Here is an 18,816-nt window from a genome sequence, read left to right as displayed (position 1 = left end):
GCACCTTAGTCTTCAAGGTGACATCTTTGCCTTGCAACACTTTAAAGAGGTCTTTTGCAGCCAATTTAACCAATGCAATGTGTCTTTTGATTTCCTGACTGCTGTTTCCATGGGTGTTGATTGTGGAGCCAAGTAAAATGAAATCTTTTACAACTTCAATCTTTTCTCCATTTATCATGATGTTGCTTATTGGTCCAGTTGTGAGGATTTCTGTTTTCTTTATGTTGAGGTGTAATCCATACTGAAGGCTGTGGCCTTTGATCTTCATCAGTAAGTGCTTCAAGTCCTCTTCACTTTCAGAAAGCAAGGGTGTGTCATCTGCATAACGCAGGTTGTAAATGAGTCTTCCTCCAATCCTGATGCCCCACTCTTCTTCACACAGGCCAGCTTCTCAGATTATTTGCTCAGCATACAGACTGAATAAGTATGGAGAAACAATACAACCCTCACGCACACCTTTCCTGACTTTAAACCATGCAGTATCCCTTGTTCTGTCCAAACAACGGCCTCTTTTTCTATGTACAGGTTCCTCATGAGCACAATTACGTGTTCTGGAATTCCCATTCTTTGCAATATTATCCATAATTTGCTATGATCCACACAGTCGAATGCCTTTGCATAGTCAATAAAACACAGGTAAACATCTTTCTGGTATTCTCTGCTTTCAGCCAGCATCCATCTGACATCAGCAATGATAATTTTTCTATTCATCAGTAATTCTTGCCTATAACAATTATCACTGTGGCATTTGCTTAACAATGATTTTCTATTTCCATTGTTCACTGTGCATTGTTAACTAGAATTCTACTGTAAGGGAGAGCTGTCCCGTCTCCTGCATTTTTTTTTTTTCAATTATTTATTGAGATCAGTAGGGACTATGAACATTTCTTTTATTTATTGGGTTCTCATCCATTACTTGTTGCTATTGTTAGTTGTTGTTGAGACCTCCCGACTCACGGGGACCCCATATATTGTAGAACAGAACTGTGCTCCGTAAGGTTTTCAATGGCTGTGAACTTCTGGAAGCAGATTGCCTGGGTTCTAACCAGATATATAGCCAAGAAGTAGAAATAAAGGCTTCTAAGTATGGTTAAGAGCTGGGCTGCTAACCATAAGGTCAGCAGTTCGAATCCACCAGCTGCTCCTTGGAAACCCTACGGGGAAGTTCTACTCTGTCCGATAGGGTCGCTATGAGTTGGAATCGACCGGACGGGCACGGGTTTGTTTTGTTTTGTTTTTTTAAGTATCATTTCAACTATTGAGAGATCAGTTCCCTCAGATCAGTTCCTAAAAAGTCCTGAACTTGATTTAAAGTTATGTTTTTGCTTGCTATCTTTCCTTTGGAATTTGTGCTGATCTACTTGATAGACAGACATTCTTCTCCGCCCCTATTCCGTAATGACGGACTACTTCTCCCATCATCAGTCTGGGAATTCCTACCGAAAAGAAAACACTTTTACATTAAAAGAGTAAATAAAATCAGTTTCATTTTAATCGAATAATAGCAATAATATGAGAACAACAACAACAAGCTACTCATTGCCTACATCACCATCTTTTTTTTTATTTTCCTGGTAAACCTGAACCCGGGGATACGTGTCAAATAACCCAGTTCCTGCTCTGCTAAAATTATTTGCTTTGTCACTGAGCTCCACCTACAGCAGAGCATAAGTCGGGGCGGCAGAGTATGCCTGTATTGGGTGTCCTGTAACTGTTATAACTAAGTTAGTTAATTGGATATATCTAACACCTACAGCTAAGAAGAAATAAATAGTGAGGCACAGCCTTCTTTATCGTCACTAACACACGACCATAATACTTGGGCAAACACCACCACCTACACAAATCTAGCGCCACTAACACCGCGAAGACCCAGTGGGGGCGGAGGGAGACGGCAATCAGTGGAGCCTGCTAGTCAAAGAAGCGTTTATGCTGAAAGTGGTGTGCGTTTCCATAGGAAAGGCGGGAAGATACAACGCACATTGTCTTTAGGGGGCACTGGTGTTTCGGTACTAAAATTCTTGCTCCCCGTGAGCGAGACCAGGGTTCAACTCTCAGCCGATGCACCTCATGTGCAGCCACCACCCATCTATCCGTGGAGGCTTGCATGGTGCTATGATGCTGAACAGGTTTCAGTGGAGCGTCCAGACTAAGACGGACTAGGAAGAAAGGCCTGGAGATCTACTTCTGAAAATCGGCCAATGAAAACCGTATGGATCACAACGGTCTGATTCGCAACCGATCATGAGGATGACGCAGGACCAGGCAGCATTTCGTTCCATTGTCCGTGGGGTCGCCATGAGCTGGGGCCTGCACGACCGCAGCTAACACCAACATTATCGTCTCTGAGTTAAGAAAACGAAATTGTTAAAACACAGAAGCTTGCGACTGGCTTCTTTTCAGTACTGTCCGTGAGCATCTGCAAGGCCAGGGCACAAGGGAAAAAATCTAGACTGTACCTAGGTCTGACCCTTGAAATCATACTTCTGCTAAAGTTGCTTTTAAAAATTAAAGAAAGAGGCTGAACATAAACTATAACAGATCAGGGCATCTGGGGATGGCCTTGACCACTGGGAGATCCTCATAGCAGGCGAAGGTCTTGGCAATCTCGAGGCGAGATGACTTGCAGAAACAACGGCAGGCGAAATAGCAGCGGCCTTTGGGTAAGCGTCTCATCACATGAACAGAGAAACCAGGACTGCTTTCCAGCGCAACCCAGGAAACAAAGAACCGCCCTTCTTAAGAGAAGAAAACCAGCACAGTCGCCTGGCTGAAACGCACCCACATCCATGACCGAAACGTCGTCAGCGTTGTCGGCTGCTGCCAAGCCCCCGACTCATGGCAACCCAACGCACAGTGGAATGACATGGTGCCCGGTCCTGCGCCACCCCAGATCAGCCGCAGGTCAGGCCATGGTGATCCACAGGGTTTTCACTGGCTGATTTTCAGAAGTAGATCCACAGGACCTTCTTCTTTGTCCTTCTTAGTCTGGAAACTGCTGAAACTTATTCAGCATCATAGCAACATGCAAGCCCCGACTGACAGAGGGGCGGTGGCTAGTATGAGGAGCACTGGCTGGGAATCAAACCAGGTCTCCCGCAGGGAAGGCAAGAATTCCGCCACTGAACCACCCCTCACTACCTAAATAACAACAACAAAATCAAACTCCTTGCCATCAAGTTGATTCTGGCTCACAGTGACCCTGTAGGACAGAGTAGAACTGCCTCCATAAGCTTTCCAAGGAGCAGCTGGTGGATTCGAACTGCCCATCTTTTGGTTAGCAGCCGAGCTCTTAACCACTGTGCCACCAGGGTTCTGACTACCTAAATACTAGGTATCAAACCTTGGTTAAAAAAACAAAAGGGCCGTCACTGTCCGAGAGCTAGAAGGCAGAGGCCCCTGAGACAGTGACAGATGGGAGGAGCCAGCTTGTCAAGGTCCCTGATCTTCCTCTCCACTCACTGCAGAGGGCCGCGACGGCCATTCTTCCTCTACAGGCTCTGCGGAGACCTCAGTACGTCAGCCAACAGCCCCTTCTCATACTGCCCCTCGCCTCTTCTATCTACAGCCATCTGTGGGGGAAAGGGACAGGCCCACGTGCACCTCTGTGTGGCCCATTCGACCCCTCGCTGCTTACTTTTCCTAAATGTGCCTGTAGTTAAAGAAGGTTGGAAACGTTATTCTCCACTTATACACAATTTTGAGACACAGACGGCTCAATGGTAGCATTCTCGCCTTCCACGCAAGAGACTTGGGTTCAATTCCCGACCAAGGCACCTCACGTGCAGCCACCACCCATCCGTCAGTGGAGGCTTGCATGTTGCTGTGAACAGGTTTCAGCAGAGCTTTCAGACTAAGATGAACTAGAAAGAAAGACCTGGCAATGTACTTCCAAAACTCAGCCCGTGAAAACCCTACGGAGTGCCCCTGGAGCAGGCTGCAGCATTTTGTTCTGTTGTGCACGGGGGTGGGGGTCACCATCACCCAGGAGATGACTCAGTGGCAGCTGAGAACAACATATGCAGCTTTAAAACGAAGTTTTACAGAAGTTTTAAAACAAAATTTTTCGGGGAACCTCAAAAATAACTATCAACTCTGGCTTAGCAGATTCCTTTATTTTCTCTGTCATCCCAAAGTTTTACTGTTTTCCAGCCAACACACCGCCCAGCCAAAGGTTATCATGTCCACGTTCAGTCCCTTCCTGTTCGGATCCTGAAACCACAGTAGCAGGAATATGGCCACTTGCCCATGGATCCTCATCTCTCCTCTGCCCCAGCTCCAGACGACGACGGAAAGAGCTAGCATCAAAGGAGGAGATCACAGGTGCACGCAGGGCAGAAGGGGAGACCGGGGGGGAACACTGGTCCCCAGAACTCCAGCATCCTTTCCAAAAATTCCGAACACAAACCTGTTGCCGTTGAGTCGATTCTGGCTCATGGCGGCCCCCTGTGTTACAGAGTAGGACTGTGCTCCGTCGGGTTTTCTTGGCTGTAATCTAAATGGAAGCAGATGGCCAGGCCTTTCTTCCGTGATGCCGCTGGGCAGGTTCAAACCGCCAACCATTTGGTTAGTATTTGAGTGCAAACCTTTTGTGCAACCCAGGGACCTTAGCCTTTCCAAAGCCATCCTAAATAAAACGCACTCTGAGTAAAAACTGTGCTTATTTTGCAAACGTAGCTTCAAATTCCTTCGTTCTCGCCTCCCCAGGAGTCGCCCAGACTGCCCATACCCTAAACCCCCTCCTACAGTAATTCTGGAGCAGCCAGTCTTTGGCTAGAGTAGCTGCACCCCGCCCTCCTCGGGTGTGTACTGCGGCACTAAGAGCACAACCATTTCAGCGCCCAACTTGGAAGGATGACTGATGGGTGAGAAGTTGTTCCCTGCCCGCCACGGCAGCAGAAAGAAGCTCAGCTTCTTGGACCCTGCAACAGTAAGTCCTATTCATACGAGCCAGGTGCTCACTACTCAAATCTGACACAGCTTGGACGAATGGTTCCGGCTCTCCCCAGCAAGTGATGGCAGGCAACTTCCATAACCACTGTAAGTGACCCACATAAAATTAGTCGTCAACGTTTTTGACAGGGCAAGTAACTTCAGGCAAGAGCCTTGCTTGAAGTATCGCTATCAGAACAACCCATCTGTCCTGCGTTTCATAATTGCATGTTGGACAAGATTCCTGAATCAAGTACACTGGAAAAGCCCTACCGAGCAACAGCTAAAAGAACTAGATGACGCAAGGAAGGGAAGTCTGACTTTTCCCTGGCTCCCGCTGGCTTCACCTCCGGAGTCACTTCATCTCCAGAGTCACTGTCTCCCGCCAGCCTGCAAGACACTGGAGGGGAGGCTCCGTTTTCTACATTTCCTACATGAGCAAACAGTATTTAGAGTGGGCATTAAATGCTTCCTTGACGCGGCTATTCCCGATAAATAACAGTTAAGGGGCAGAGCCACCACTGAGCCAATTCGGAGGAATCAAGAAGGCAGGGGCAGGCACCATCCAAAACCAGCAGGGGGAAGACACATGGAACACAGCTGACTACGTAAGCTAGACATACACGGGAAGGCTAGACGTCCACGGGAAGGCCGGACGTCCGCGGGAAGGCTGGACGTCCGCGGGAAGGCTGGACGTCCGCGGGAAGGCTGGATGTCCATAAGTCAGAGGCCAGCTCGACAGCACCCAATAACAACAATAATACACTCAATAATCCCTGGATTAAAAGCTACATATTACAACAGCCGTATATGAGTAGAGCTGGATTTAAGGCAAGACAATGAGGACTGTGGTATAGCCCCAGACAACATGTGTGTTATCTGCTTTGAAAGGAGGAACCCCATAGAAACTGATGAGGCTACCAATACCTCCAATACAATCTTCTATTGATGTCTTAATCCAAAATGAGAGACAATCACCACCATCACTACCACTTTTTTTTAAAAAAACTCTGGGAAAATAATAGTAGCAGGTTGGTTAAAAGCATCTGATTACTGTCCATTAATGCCCATCTTCAGTCAGCCCAATGAGTACAGAAATGGCCCACTGAGGCCTGCAGTGTCGTCTTACTCATCTAACGGAAAACAGACTTTGGGGAATTTAAGAAATACCATAGTTTAGTCTCTGCTCTTTTTCAAATATACTTTTGTAGTTTTTTAAAGAGCCATGTGGGTTGGTTTGTTTTATTACAGCCTAAAAGTAAAATTGTTCTAGAGCATAACTTGGTAAACAGAACCAGGACCAGAGAAGGAAGCGTGAATGAGAATGTGTACGGTGGGAAACGGATGAGAAAAGAGGAGAGGAAAACTAGGGGAAAATCAAGTAAATAAATGTGTATACAAAGAAACTCAGAAAAGTTAAACTCTGCCCTAGAGAGGTGCGAGACTCTTTGCCAGCTCGCCTGCACACGTTAACGCCACCATGTGATACTTAAACCACAAGCCCATCGTTACCGTTTGTTTCGCATCTGGAACTGGGATGATGAAAATACTCGGTCTCTGTTGTACACTCTGGCAACCACCAGCCACAGATGGCTACTGAGTATTTAAAATATGGCCTAGTGTGATACAAACCCCAAAAAACCAGACTCTCTGCTGTCAAGTCGATGCCGACTCATAGCGACTCTATAGGACTGAGAAGAACTGCCCCAGAGGGTTTCCAAGGAGCGGCTGGTGGATTCAAACTGTCGACCTTTGGTTAGCAGCCAAGCTCTTAACCACTGTGCCACCAGGGCTCCCAGTGCAACACAAGAACTGAGTTTTTAATTTTATTTAATTTTAATTTAAACAGTCACATGTGGCTGGCAGCTGCTGGATTGACAACACAGGTCTAGACTATCGGCTTCTTTTGAAACTTCACCAAACCATTCATTTCTGTTTAATAGATTTTGCACACATGAATTAAATAAGATTTCATATCAGACACAGCTCTTGCTACCTGCCCATCTCGTGCTTTTTGCTTTTATTTCCCTGACTCATTCTCTGCTTAATATCTCTCTGCTGGAGCAGAAGCTGTATGAGGACAGGCACTGGGTATGTCTTATTCATCCCTCTATTCTAGCCTAGAAGGAGCCTGGTGGCACAGTGTTAAGTGCTCAACTGCTAACCAAAAGGTCAGCAGTTTGAATCCACCAGCCGCTCTGTGGGAGAAAGATGTGACAGTCTGCTTCCATAAAGATTTACAGCCTTGGAAACCCTATAGGGAATTTCTACTCTGTCCTAGAGGGTTGCTATGAGTTAGAGCAATGGGTTTGGTTTGGTTTTATCCTAACCTAGAACAAGGCCAGCACACTGTGCACGCTTAATAAATACTTGTTGACCAATCAGACACCAGATAAGCAAGTTAAAAAAAAAAAAAGAAGCATCTTTCCTGGAAGGATTATGCACAGAAAAATGCTCCTAAATATCTGAATCTCCTTTTGAAAACCACTTTAAAGCTGCATAGATCAACAGCGCTCTTGGTAGCTAACTCTTCCTCACTTTAATTTCCTTCTGTCCATTACTCACACAAGTTCGTTCCATAGCATTTACATATTCAATACTACCTTTTTATAAAAAAAATTTTATCTAAATTATTTAATGACTTTTTCTAATGAATTACCTCTAAACCATTACGTATTCTTTTTACTCTTCCCTTAAAAAAAACCTTCAAACTCACTTGTACCACTCAGATTATATTTCATAAGCTGAACACAGGACAGTCAGATACAGATCTTCCTTACTGCTTTTTCTTACAAAGAAAAGCACAGACATATATACATATACACAAAACCAAACCAGTTGCCTTTGAGTCAGTCCCAACTCATGGCGACCCCATGCGTTTCAGAGTAGAACTGTGGTCCACAGAGTTTTCAATGCTGGGATCTTGCAGAAGTAGATCACTAGACCTTTCTTCTGAGGTGCCTCTGGGTGAATTCAAGCTGCTAACCTTTCAGTTAATAGCTGAACACTTACAGTTTTAGCCTCCCATGGTCTCTCTCTGTCTCTCTACCTATACACACACACACACACACACACACACACACACACACACACACGTACATACGTATACATATACATACACAAACACACATATATATACATATATACCTATATCTATCCACATACATACATATACACACATTCTTGAACTTCCAACTATCAAGCCCTTTTTCATTAATTCTTTCTATCTAGTTCTATTCTTGAAGCCATGTTATTATGGTGGTCATTAATAACGGGATTAGAATCTAGCTCTTCTACTTTCTAGCTCCTCTGAGCCTCAGTTTCCCTATCTGGAAGTAACTATTTTGTTGTCGTTGAAAATAGTTTTTGTTTAAAAAACAGCGATCTCATGAGTTTGTTGAGAGGACTGGTTGGCACATTGGTGATGGAAGCAGCTGGAAGAGGGCCTGGCACACAGCAGGCGTTTTCTCAGTGTCTGCGCAATGAATGACTTATTTCACCTGTTTCTTGGGACCACTTTGAGAGGCTTACAAACTCCACAAGAATAGATAAGGCTCTTGATCTTTGGAGTTAAAGTGAGCAGGGTCTGAAGGTGAGAGGCAGATGGAAGGGTGAGCTCATGACTGGGGACTGAACAAAGGAAAGACATCAATCACAGTCTAAGAAAATGGGAGGAGAATCCATTCAGAGAAGAAACAGACTGGGAGCCTGAGAGACCGAAACACTTGTCTCTGCTCTTTGGTTCAACCCAGGCCACGTGTGCAGAACCATGACCGTTTACAGTCTGTAACTGTGGCTAATCCGGGGTCTGTTTATCTTTAAAGTATTAAAGATCACAAGACCAGTCACCACTTGGCCTCCAAGCCTCACTTTGGGAAAATGTAATTTCTAGGGGCATCGCCTATTCTAGAGCTTGTTCAACATTCAGTAGCACCTATAAATAGAACTGAGGTAAATTATAGTGTTAACAGTCTATATAAAGTACTCCTTTAAAACAATTATCTTCTGTATTTGGTTTCTAGACTCCCTGGCAGGCAGGTATGTAAAGGTCAAGATCCTAGTGAAGAGTGTCAACAAGAAAGACAAGACAGTGGCAACCGCCCATACCTCAGCTTCCTGCAGGGTCCCATGGTTTAGGCACACCACGTCGGGGCAACTGATGGGAGACCCGCATCCTTCTCGGATTGCCAGCTGCACGTACCGTTTCAGGCACTAGAAGAAGAAAGTAGACAGACCGTTAGCCACTGCATTATAGCAGTACAAAGGTTACGTAACACAACCACCACTGCCTCTTCTTCCTTAATTGGCCGTCCTGGGGCTCTCGACTCACAAAACATAACTTATCACAAGTGTGAATGCTAGGCGCCACCACTTTGGAAAGAATGCAGAGACAGGCGATTAATTATGTATGACTTCATCCTAAGAGTATGGAGTTTATTCACGGCAGCAAGTCAGATTCCTGTCCGCTAACACATCTTCTCCACCACAGATTGGGAAAAGAAAAAACATTCTTTTGCACGAATGATGAAGGGTTTCTTTCCTCTTCTTTCTTGAATTGGTTTCTTTCTTCTTCTTTCTTGAATCCTAGGTGACTTCCCAATTCCATTTATATCCTGTGGCCCCCTTCCTCAAAGTTTGCCTGAAAGTTCGCCCTGAGCTAGCCAAACAGAATCAAAGAGTAAAGCAATGAGTTATCTAGGAACACTCTTAAAAGGCAAATGGCACCTGGGAAAGATAATGTCGAACTTGGGAAGGTCAGGTGACTTCTTGCTGACTGGGGACGGCGAAGACAATTTGGAACATTGAGAGCTTTCCAAAAACATGGGCCTTGCTTGGATGATGCCATGAGGAGATGGGAGTAGAAAAAAGGTATTCACTGGTTACCTGGGGAAAGAACTGGATGGAAAAGCAGAGAGAGGAGGGAGAATACCAAAGACAAACCCTGCCTGCTCACTGCCTGTGCGCCTGATCTTCAGCAGTGCATGAGATGTGAGTCTGATTTCCAAAGCAGGAGAAGAACTGATAGCATTATGAAGCCCCCTAACTCTCCCTTCTCCCTCCCAACTACTCCCACGCGTCCCAAAGGAAACTGAAGGCAGTAGTTCCGGCAGATAAAACTAAGAAATCCCGAAGTTGGCTCCTCAATTTCTACAAAGTTTCTCATAACTGACGAGCTCTTTTCTATCTGCATGATAAAGAAAAGTCAAACTCAAATGTCTGAAGAGTATAAAACCAGTTGTTGTCAAGTACTGACTCACAGCAATCCAATTCCAAAACAGGAGTTAATGACTCTTACGAGGTGATGATTATTTATAATTGGGTTTGAATTTCCCAATTTACAAATTCATGGATCAAACTGCCAAATTAAAGATATTGTTGAGATGGTGATGGTTGCGCAACATGGTGAAGGTAGGTAACATTACTGAGGTGGGGCCGTATTTTTACACGAATAACGCGAGCCTTCTGCGTTTGTTTGCCAGCCACGCCTTCCCCCCGTGAGGTATTTTCATAAGCGTACTACGCTAATTTTTTCTTACAGCAACATGTAGAGAGAATTGGCATGTCAGCGCTTGCGAGGGTGCCTCGTGGCGGCGGAGGAGGAGGCAGTGCAGCCGGCAAACAAACGTAGAATATGTGTGTTATTTGCGTTAAAATATGATACACATGAAAATGGTTGAAATGGCAAATGTTTTAACCATCAATCACCTCATAAACCAGATGACTTGTATTGTCTCTTCCATCTCTGAGTGCCTATGAATTGTGTACAATGGAATCTTCCCAGAAAGGGGTTTCTCCTAGATTCCTTTCAAGGGGCTTAGTTTACAATGTACCAAAGGGTATTCTTCATATGGTGTTCTCATCTGTAGGGTCACAACATTAGGACAAAGCTCCTAAATACCCACCTGAAAACAAACCACAAGAAATGTATCTGTATTTACTACACAGCTGGTCTTTCTCCACCACTAGATTGTGCCCCTTTTAAAGGTTTTTTCTAAGAAAATTACAATGAACCGTCAATGGAACTGGATTCCGATGATTGAGGTTGAAATATAAACTCTAAAGCGTCTTCTGTATCTTGGACAAGTCATTGACCTCTCTAGCTACAACTATCTCATTTATAAAATGGGGCAATGCCACCTGCCTAGCCTATTCTCAGGGCAACAGAGAGTCCTACATGAGAGTAAATACATGAAAATACACTGGAAGTGAAAAACAGGTGTGCAAATGTAAAGTATAATTAGGGAATGAAATAGGTATTTCTGAACTATCTCCAAAAAAACCAGTTGCCGTCAAGTCAACTCTGACTCATGGTGACCCCCTGTATTGTCAGAGTAGCACTGTGCTCCGCTGGGTTTTCAATGGCTGATTTTTCGGAACTAGATCCTCAGGCCTTTCTTCCAAGGTGCCTCTGGGTGGACTGGAATCTCTAATTGCTCGTTTAACAGTGAGCGTGTTAACTGTTTACGGCACCCAGGCACTCCGTTTTGCCAGGTAGGAACACTTTAATTGTCACTGACAGATTAAAAAAGAATAGAAGTATCTGGGTCCAATGAAAGCTGGACAAATGAGAATTTTTACTGATTACGACAAAGAAGTGGCTGGCGGGATCAGTGACTTACTGTTAGCCCACTGGAACACAGGGATGCCAAACTCAGAGTCTAATCGTAAAAAGTGATTTGGCTGAAACTAAACATCATCCATCATACTAATGTTGTCAACTTAAAGTTTATTGGTCTGTAACGATAGTTAATATTTAGCTGCAAATTCATTCTGGTGTTCATGGTTTTTACGAGATACAAGCCTAAATGTATTTATACCTTGTATTATGTTTGTGTAAATTTAAGGCTATAATAAAAGTAATTTTAAGATAGCCCAGTGTTAAAAACCCACTGCCTTCGAGTCAATTCTGACCCATAGTGACCCTATAGGAAAGAGTAGAACTGCCCCATAGGGTTTCCAAGGAATGGCTGGTGGATGCGAACTGCCGACCTTTTGGTTAGCAGCTATGGCTCTTAACCTCTGCACCACCAGGGCTCAATGTTAGGGTTCCAATTATTTTCCCCTTCAGATGGAAGCCCATTCATCCACCAAAAGAAGTGAGAACATAAGAATTAGGTGAAGGGAAGGACAACACACACTACAGGGGAAGTCAGCACAACTGGACTAAACCAAAGCTAAGAAGTTTCCTGAATACAACAAAACACTTCAAGGGACAGAGTAGCAGGGGCGGGGTCTGGGGACCACGCTTTCAGGGGACATCTAGGTCAACTGGCATAAAAAAGTTTATTAAGAAAATGTTCTGCATCTCACTTTGGTGAGTGGCATCTGGGGCCTTAAAAGCTAGCGAGCGGCAATCTAAGATGCATCAATTGGTCCCAACCCACCTGGAATAAAGGAGAATGAAGAACACCAAAGTCTCAAGGAAAGTATTAACCCAAGAGACAGAAAAGGCCACATAAACCAGAGACTTCATCAGCCTGAGACCAGAAGAACTAGATGGTGCCCGGCTACCACCAATGACTGCCCTGACAGGGAACACAGCATGATGGAGCAGGAGAAAAGTGAGGTGCAGAACTCAAATTCTAGTAAAAAGACCAGACTTAATGGTCTGACTGAGACTGGAGAGACCCCAGAAGACATGGCCCCTGGACTCTCTGTTATCCCAGAACTGAAACCATTCCCAAAGCCAACTCTTCAGACAAAGATTGGACTGGACTATGGGATAGAAAATGATATTGAGAAGAGTGTGCTTCAAGTAGATACATGAGACTAAATGGGCAGCTCCTGTCTGAAGGAGAGATGAGAAGGCAGAGAGGGACAGGAGCTGGTTGAATGGACATGGGAAATCAGGGGTGGAAAGGAGGAGTGTGCTGTCAAAGTATAGGGAGAGCAACTAGGGTCACATAACAATGTGTATATAAATTTTTATATGAGAGACTAACTTGAACTGCAAACTTTCACTTAAAGTACAATTTAAAAAAAAGTGAGAACACAGTGATTCTCAACGGCAGTAGGCCTGGTGGCATGGCATTCTCCCTTGAGGGATGTATCAGAATATCAGACCGTCCAAAGAAAATTTTAACAACTATACAGCCCCACCCAATTCCAACATCCCCTCCAGCAGACTTGGCTTTTCCTCATTCCTTGCCAACATTCCTATTACCAACTTAGGTAACCCTAAACAAACAAACAAAAAAACCCAAACCCATTGCCGTCAAGTTGATTCTGACTCATAGTGACCCCGTGTGTTACAGAGTAGAACTGAGCTCCACAGAGTTTTCTTGGCTGTAATCTTTACGGAAGCAGATTGCCAAACCTTTATTCTATAGCGCTGCCAAGCGGGTTCGAACCACCAACCTTTAGGTTAGTAGTCAAGTGCAAACTACCTGTACCACCCAGGGACCTAGATGTTGACGACTGAAGTCTGTACTGCGTGTGAGCAATGAACAATGTGGCATTTATCCCCTCATGTCACAAGTAAGTATGAACTTGTCCCTTTTTCCAATAGCCCAGGAGTTCCTTCAGGAAACTGGATCATGTTTATGCTTCATATGCCCTAGAAGCACCTATCCAGGATTTGACACAGGAGTGGCACTCAGACTTTGCTGGGAGCTGGAAATCTGTATCTACCACTTACCAGCTGTGTGGCAAAGCTCCTTCAGCTCTAATTACTCTCTATCTCTATGGAGTTGTCTATTCTAGACATTCATAGAAATGGAAGCATATAATAGATGGTCCTCTGCTACTGGCTTCTTTGACTTAGCATAGTGTTTTCCAGATTCATCCATGTTGTAGCATGGATAAGTACTTCATTTCATGTTAGAGCTAAATATTATTCCACTGTATAGATACACCACATTTACTCATCCTTCCAGCAGCTGATGGACATTTGGGTTGTCTCCACACTTTGGCTACGATGAATAATGCTGCTATGACTATTCCTCTACAAGTTTTCATGTGTTTCATTTTTTCATGTCTTCATCTCCTTTGGGTATTATACCTAGGAATGGAATTCCTGGGTCACATGGTTATTCTACGTTTAACCATTTAAGGAAGCACCAAACTGTTTTCCAAAGTAGCTACACCATTTTATATTCCCACCAGCAATGTATGAGGCTTCCAATTTCTCCACATTCTTGTCAATACGTACTTATTGGCTGTCTTTTTCCAGCACAGCCATCCTACTGGGTAAGAAGTGGTTATCTCACTGTGGTTTTGATTTGTATCTCCCTAATGACTAATGATATTGATCATCTTTTCGGGTGCTCACTGGTCATCTGCATATCTTCTTTGGAAAATGTCTATTCAGATCCTTTGCCAATTTTTTAAATCGGGTTATTTAATTTTTTTGTTATTGAGTTTTTTGTCATAAGAGTTCTTTATTGCTGTTATTACTGTGCTTTAGGTGAAGATTTACAGAAGCAAATTTGTTTCCCATTCAATAGTTTATTCACAAATTGTTCCATGACATAGGTTGTACTCCCTGCAATGTATCAGCACTCTCCCCACTGCCACCCTGAGTTCCCCAGTTCCATTCACCTGGTTTTTCCTGCCCCTTCTGCCTTCTCATCTTTGCTTTTGGGCAGATGTTGTCCTTTTGGTCTCATGGAAATGATTGTTCTGAGGAAAACTTCCCTCACGTGTGTTATTGTTTATTTACAGGCCTATTATTCGGCTGAAACGTGATCTCCGGAAATGGCTTCAGTCCCAAGTTAGAAGGGTCTCTAATGGCTATAGTCTTCGGGGTCCCTCCAGTCTCTCTCAGACCAGTAAATATGGTCTTTATGAATTTGAATTTTGTTCTACATTTTTTCCCCACTCTAACTGGACCTTCTATTGTAATCCTGGTCATAGCGGTCAAGAGTCGTTTATATACTCTAGATATTAAGTCCCTTATCACAGATACATCATTTGCAAATATTTCCCCCCATTCTGTGGGTTCCCTTTTCACTTTATCGATGGTACCCATGGAAGTACAAAACTTTTTAATTTTGATGAAGTCCAATTTATCCATTTTTTCTTGTGTTGTTCACGCTTTTGGTATCATATCTAAGAAAGCTTTGCCTAACTCAAAGCCACAAAGATTTAATCTTATATTTTCTTCTAAGAGTTTTATAGTTGTAGCTCTTACATGTAGGTCTATGATCCATTTTGAGTTGGCTTTTATATATGGTGTGGGATAAGGGTCCAACTTCATTCTTCTACATGTAGATGAGCAGTTGTCTCAGAACTATTTGTTGAAAACACTATTTCCTTCCCCACCCTGAATTGTCTTGGCATCCATGTTGAAAACCAATTGATCATAAATATGAAGGGTTTATTTTTAGACTCTCAGTTCTATTCCATTGGTCTATATGTTTAGCCTTATGTCAGTACCATACTGTCTGGATTACTGTAGCTTTGCATTAAGTTTTAAAATCAGGAAATGTGAGTCCTCCAACATTGTTCTTTTTCAATATTGTCTTGGCTATTCTAGGTCCCTCAAATTTTCTTTTCTCTCTTTTTTTTTTTTTTCTAGCACCCTGCTTAACAGGGCCATTCATGAGGTGATGACACCTTTGGGTTGCCCTGCTATTGCTGGTAGCAGACAATGGCTGGTGACAACAGTTCCCTAGCTTGGCTGCACGTTGGATTCACCTGGGCAGCTTAAACAAATCTCCATGCCCATGCCACACCCCAACAAATTAAATCAGAATTCCTGGAATTGAAGCCACTCCCAAAGTCCATGTTTCAGCCAAATATTAGACAGGCCTATAAAACAAACAATAATACCCGTGAGTTCCCACAAATTTTCATACGAATCTTAGGATAAGCTTGTCAATTTCTACAAAGAAGCCAGCAGAGATTCTGATAGAGATCGCACTGAATCTGTAGACCCTTTTGGGGAGTACTGCCATCTTAACGATATTCAGTCTTCCAATCCATGAACTTGGGATGTCTCTCCATTTATTTAAGTCTTTAATTTCTTTTGACATTTTGTAGTTTTTACAGTGTTAAGTTCGGTACTTCTTTCGTCAAATTTATTCCCAAGTATTTTATTCTTTTTGATGATACTGGAAATAGAACTGTTTTTCTGGAGTGTCATTATCATCTTGTTCCTTGCTAGTGTATAGAAATACAATTGATTTTTGTATATTGATCTTGTGCCCTACAACCTTGCTGAGTTAGCAGCAGTATATTTAAACTCTCCAAATGATTCCACTGTGCAAGCGAGTCTGAGAACCCCTAGTTCAGTACCATCCATGCCCTCAATTCTAATCAGGGAAGATACTTTTGTGTCCATCATCACTGCCTTTAAGTCATTTATTAATGTTAAGTGACACTGAGCTTCAGAGGAATGACGGACTACTTTCTAACCAACGCCTCCATTGAGAATAAATACATACAGCCGGTTCCAGAAGACATATATAGTAAAGGGAGCTTAAGAAGAAAACCATACATGCAAAATTTAAACTCTGATTGAGAGACTTTAAATACTTTAAACAAAAACAGTGCTGTTACTTTTTCTAGAAAAGGCTACTTAGGTCCAACTCTTGAGTTTGGGAAGAGCCAATCAACACGGGAGATTAAATCTGAGCCCCAAATCAAAAGTCCCTCAAGTTTCTACCAAGCAAGAATGATCAAACTCTTCTATTTTTATGTCAAGTGATCATGAAACATCTAAATTAAGAAACTCAATAACAGAAATAGCTCTGAAGAGAAATTCACTGGAAATGCTGTCGCCTGGTCCAGCCTCACAATGAAGTCAATAAAATCCTCTAACTGGAAGGACCTTTCAATCACAGCAGTGAGCAGGCAGTTCTGCTTCCAACGTAAGTAATTCAACAGCTCTTCCACTGACCTTTCAGAGGCTTTCCCTTTTCCCCACCTTTCTTAAAAGAGGGAGAAGGCCTCAATCCTTATACTCGTCCCAAAGAGACCCATCTGTGCCAGGTGCTATTTTATGACACAGTATGCCCAGAAAAACAAACAATGGTTCTAGAAAAAAGAAAATGAGAAGCTTTGCCTAGTTTACATCCCTCCATTTCCTCCAAAGAAACATTAGACCTCAGAACTGCCAGCCCTCATCTGGCAACAAGGTCCCAGGAGACAGGTCCAATGTAAGCAGAGACAGTAAGCACAGCCTGAATTAAATATAAAGAAATTCCACTGAATTCATTTATCACTTTCTTTTTCCTCCTCCAGTGAACCAAGGGGAGAGTCCCTATTGAAACTTCCAGACATCCCCTCTGAATCTCTCAGAATGCACACAAAGTCTCAGCAACACAGAAAGGAACAAATTTCAAATTAATAAAAAGTCAAGAAACTCCTGCACTTGGGGGACAACTTAGTTAACTGGCATAACATAGTTCACAAAGATAATGTTCTACCCCTGAGTTTGGCGAGTAGCATCTGGGGTCTTAAAAGCTTGCAAGTGGTCATCTGAGATACAGCTATTGGTCTCTATTTGTATAGAGCAAAAGAGAATGATGGAAATCAAAGAAGACAGTAACTCACAGGACTAACAGGCCACACGAACTACAACCTCTTCAGATCTGAGACCAGAAGAACTAGATGGTGCCCGACTACCAATACTTATCCTTCTGACCAGGGATAAGATAGAAAGTCCCTGATAGAAGAAAAATATAGAAAAAATTCAAATTCCTTAAAAAGGCCAGACCTATTGGACTAATAGAGACTAGAGGAACCCCTGAGACTCTTGTCCTTTGAACATGGAATTCAAGCTATTTCTGCAGGTCACCCTTCAGCCAATAATAAATTGGCTTGTAAAATAAACAGTATCACCTTTGAGTAATGTAATCCCTTAAATAATGAAGTAGGAAAAAAAAAAAAACAGAAAAAAACTCTTGCAGACAGGACCTGATTTAGGACTATGCAAGTTATCTGCTCAAAATGACAACCATTCAACCCAGTCTATGCAAACACTGGGTGCTTACGTTCTGCTAGAGAACTCACAGTGAATATTAAAACCACATCAAGCGAAGGATAAAGCAAGTAGAGTAAAAAGTCAATGACAGAATCTAAAAGGTGGTGGGTATACAGGTATTCATGTAAATTTCTTTCACCTTTCTGTATGTTTGAAAAATTTTATAATAAATACTCTGAATTTTTTAAAAAGCCCTATTCATCAAGTCTACGATTTTAACATTCCTTAAAGCAGGAATCATCTCTATTATTTTTAAAAATAAAATCTCAACATCTATAACAGCATTTAATCATAGTTTGAATAAATTATAGCTAAATAAAAACCCTGGTGGCGCAGTGGTTAAGAGCTACGTCTGCTAACCAAAAGGTCGGCAGTTTGAACCCGCCAGTGGCTCCTCAGGAGAAAGATGTAGCAGTTTGTTTACGTAAAGATTTACAGCCTTGGAAACCTATGGGGCAGTTCTACTATGTCCTACAGGGTCGCTATGAGTCGGAATCAACTCGACAGCAGTGGGCTTGGGCTTGGGCAAAATGGAGCCCTAGAATTTATATTTCTAACAAGGTCAGAGGCGATGCTCATGCTGCTGGTCTGAAGGCCACGCTTTGAGAACCGCTGTCCTGGAACTAAAATATCCATTATACGGTTGGCAGGGGAAGAGAGGGAGATGATGGAAATGGGAACATCAGTCAGGCTCTTCTGATGGCTCTGGTATGTGTCTTAAAATCATCTCATTTCATCTTCACAGCAGCTCTATGACTGGTATTGTCCCCATTTTACACAAAGCAGCTTGGTAACTTACCCTATGTCCCCACGACTAATAAATATAGGAGCTGGGATTTAAAACAAAGTCTAATTGATGCCCTTTATCACCACTTCTATTTAACATTGTGCTGGAAGTTCTAGCTAGAGCAATAAGGCAAGAAAAAGAAATAAAGGGCATACAAATTGGTAATGAA

At 43.0% G+C, this 18,816-nt stretch overlaps 1 protein-coding gene across 2 annotated transcripts in view; it reads right to left on the bottom strand.

Moving 5' to 3' along the window:
* The window catches only part of RNF144B (ring finger protein 144B), a 95,736-nt gene that overhangs the window by 41,095 nt on the left and 35,825 nt on the right, over window positions 1–18,816 (bottom strand). For both annotated transcript variants that reach the window (XM_023737489.1, XM_004382987.2), the window contains one exon: window positions 9,040–9,144. In XM_023737489.1, coding sequence (XP_023593257.1) covers window positions 9,040–9,144 — 105 coding nt within the window. The remainder of the gene's footprint in view (window positions 1–9,039; window positions 9,145–18,816) is intronic.

The sequence above is a fragment of the Trichechus manatus genome, unplaced genomic scaffold (genome assembly GCF_000243295.1).
Source record: "Trichechus manatus latirostris isolate Lorelei unplaced genomic scaffold, TriManLat1.0 scaffold00103, whole genome shotgun sequence".
Lineage (NCBI taxonomy): Eukaryota > Metazoa > Chordata > Mammalia > Sirenia > Trichechidae > Trichechus > Trichechus manatus.
The sequence above is the reverse complement of the archived record's forward strand: the minus strand, read 5'-3'. Positions and strand labels throughout refer to the sequence as shown.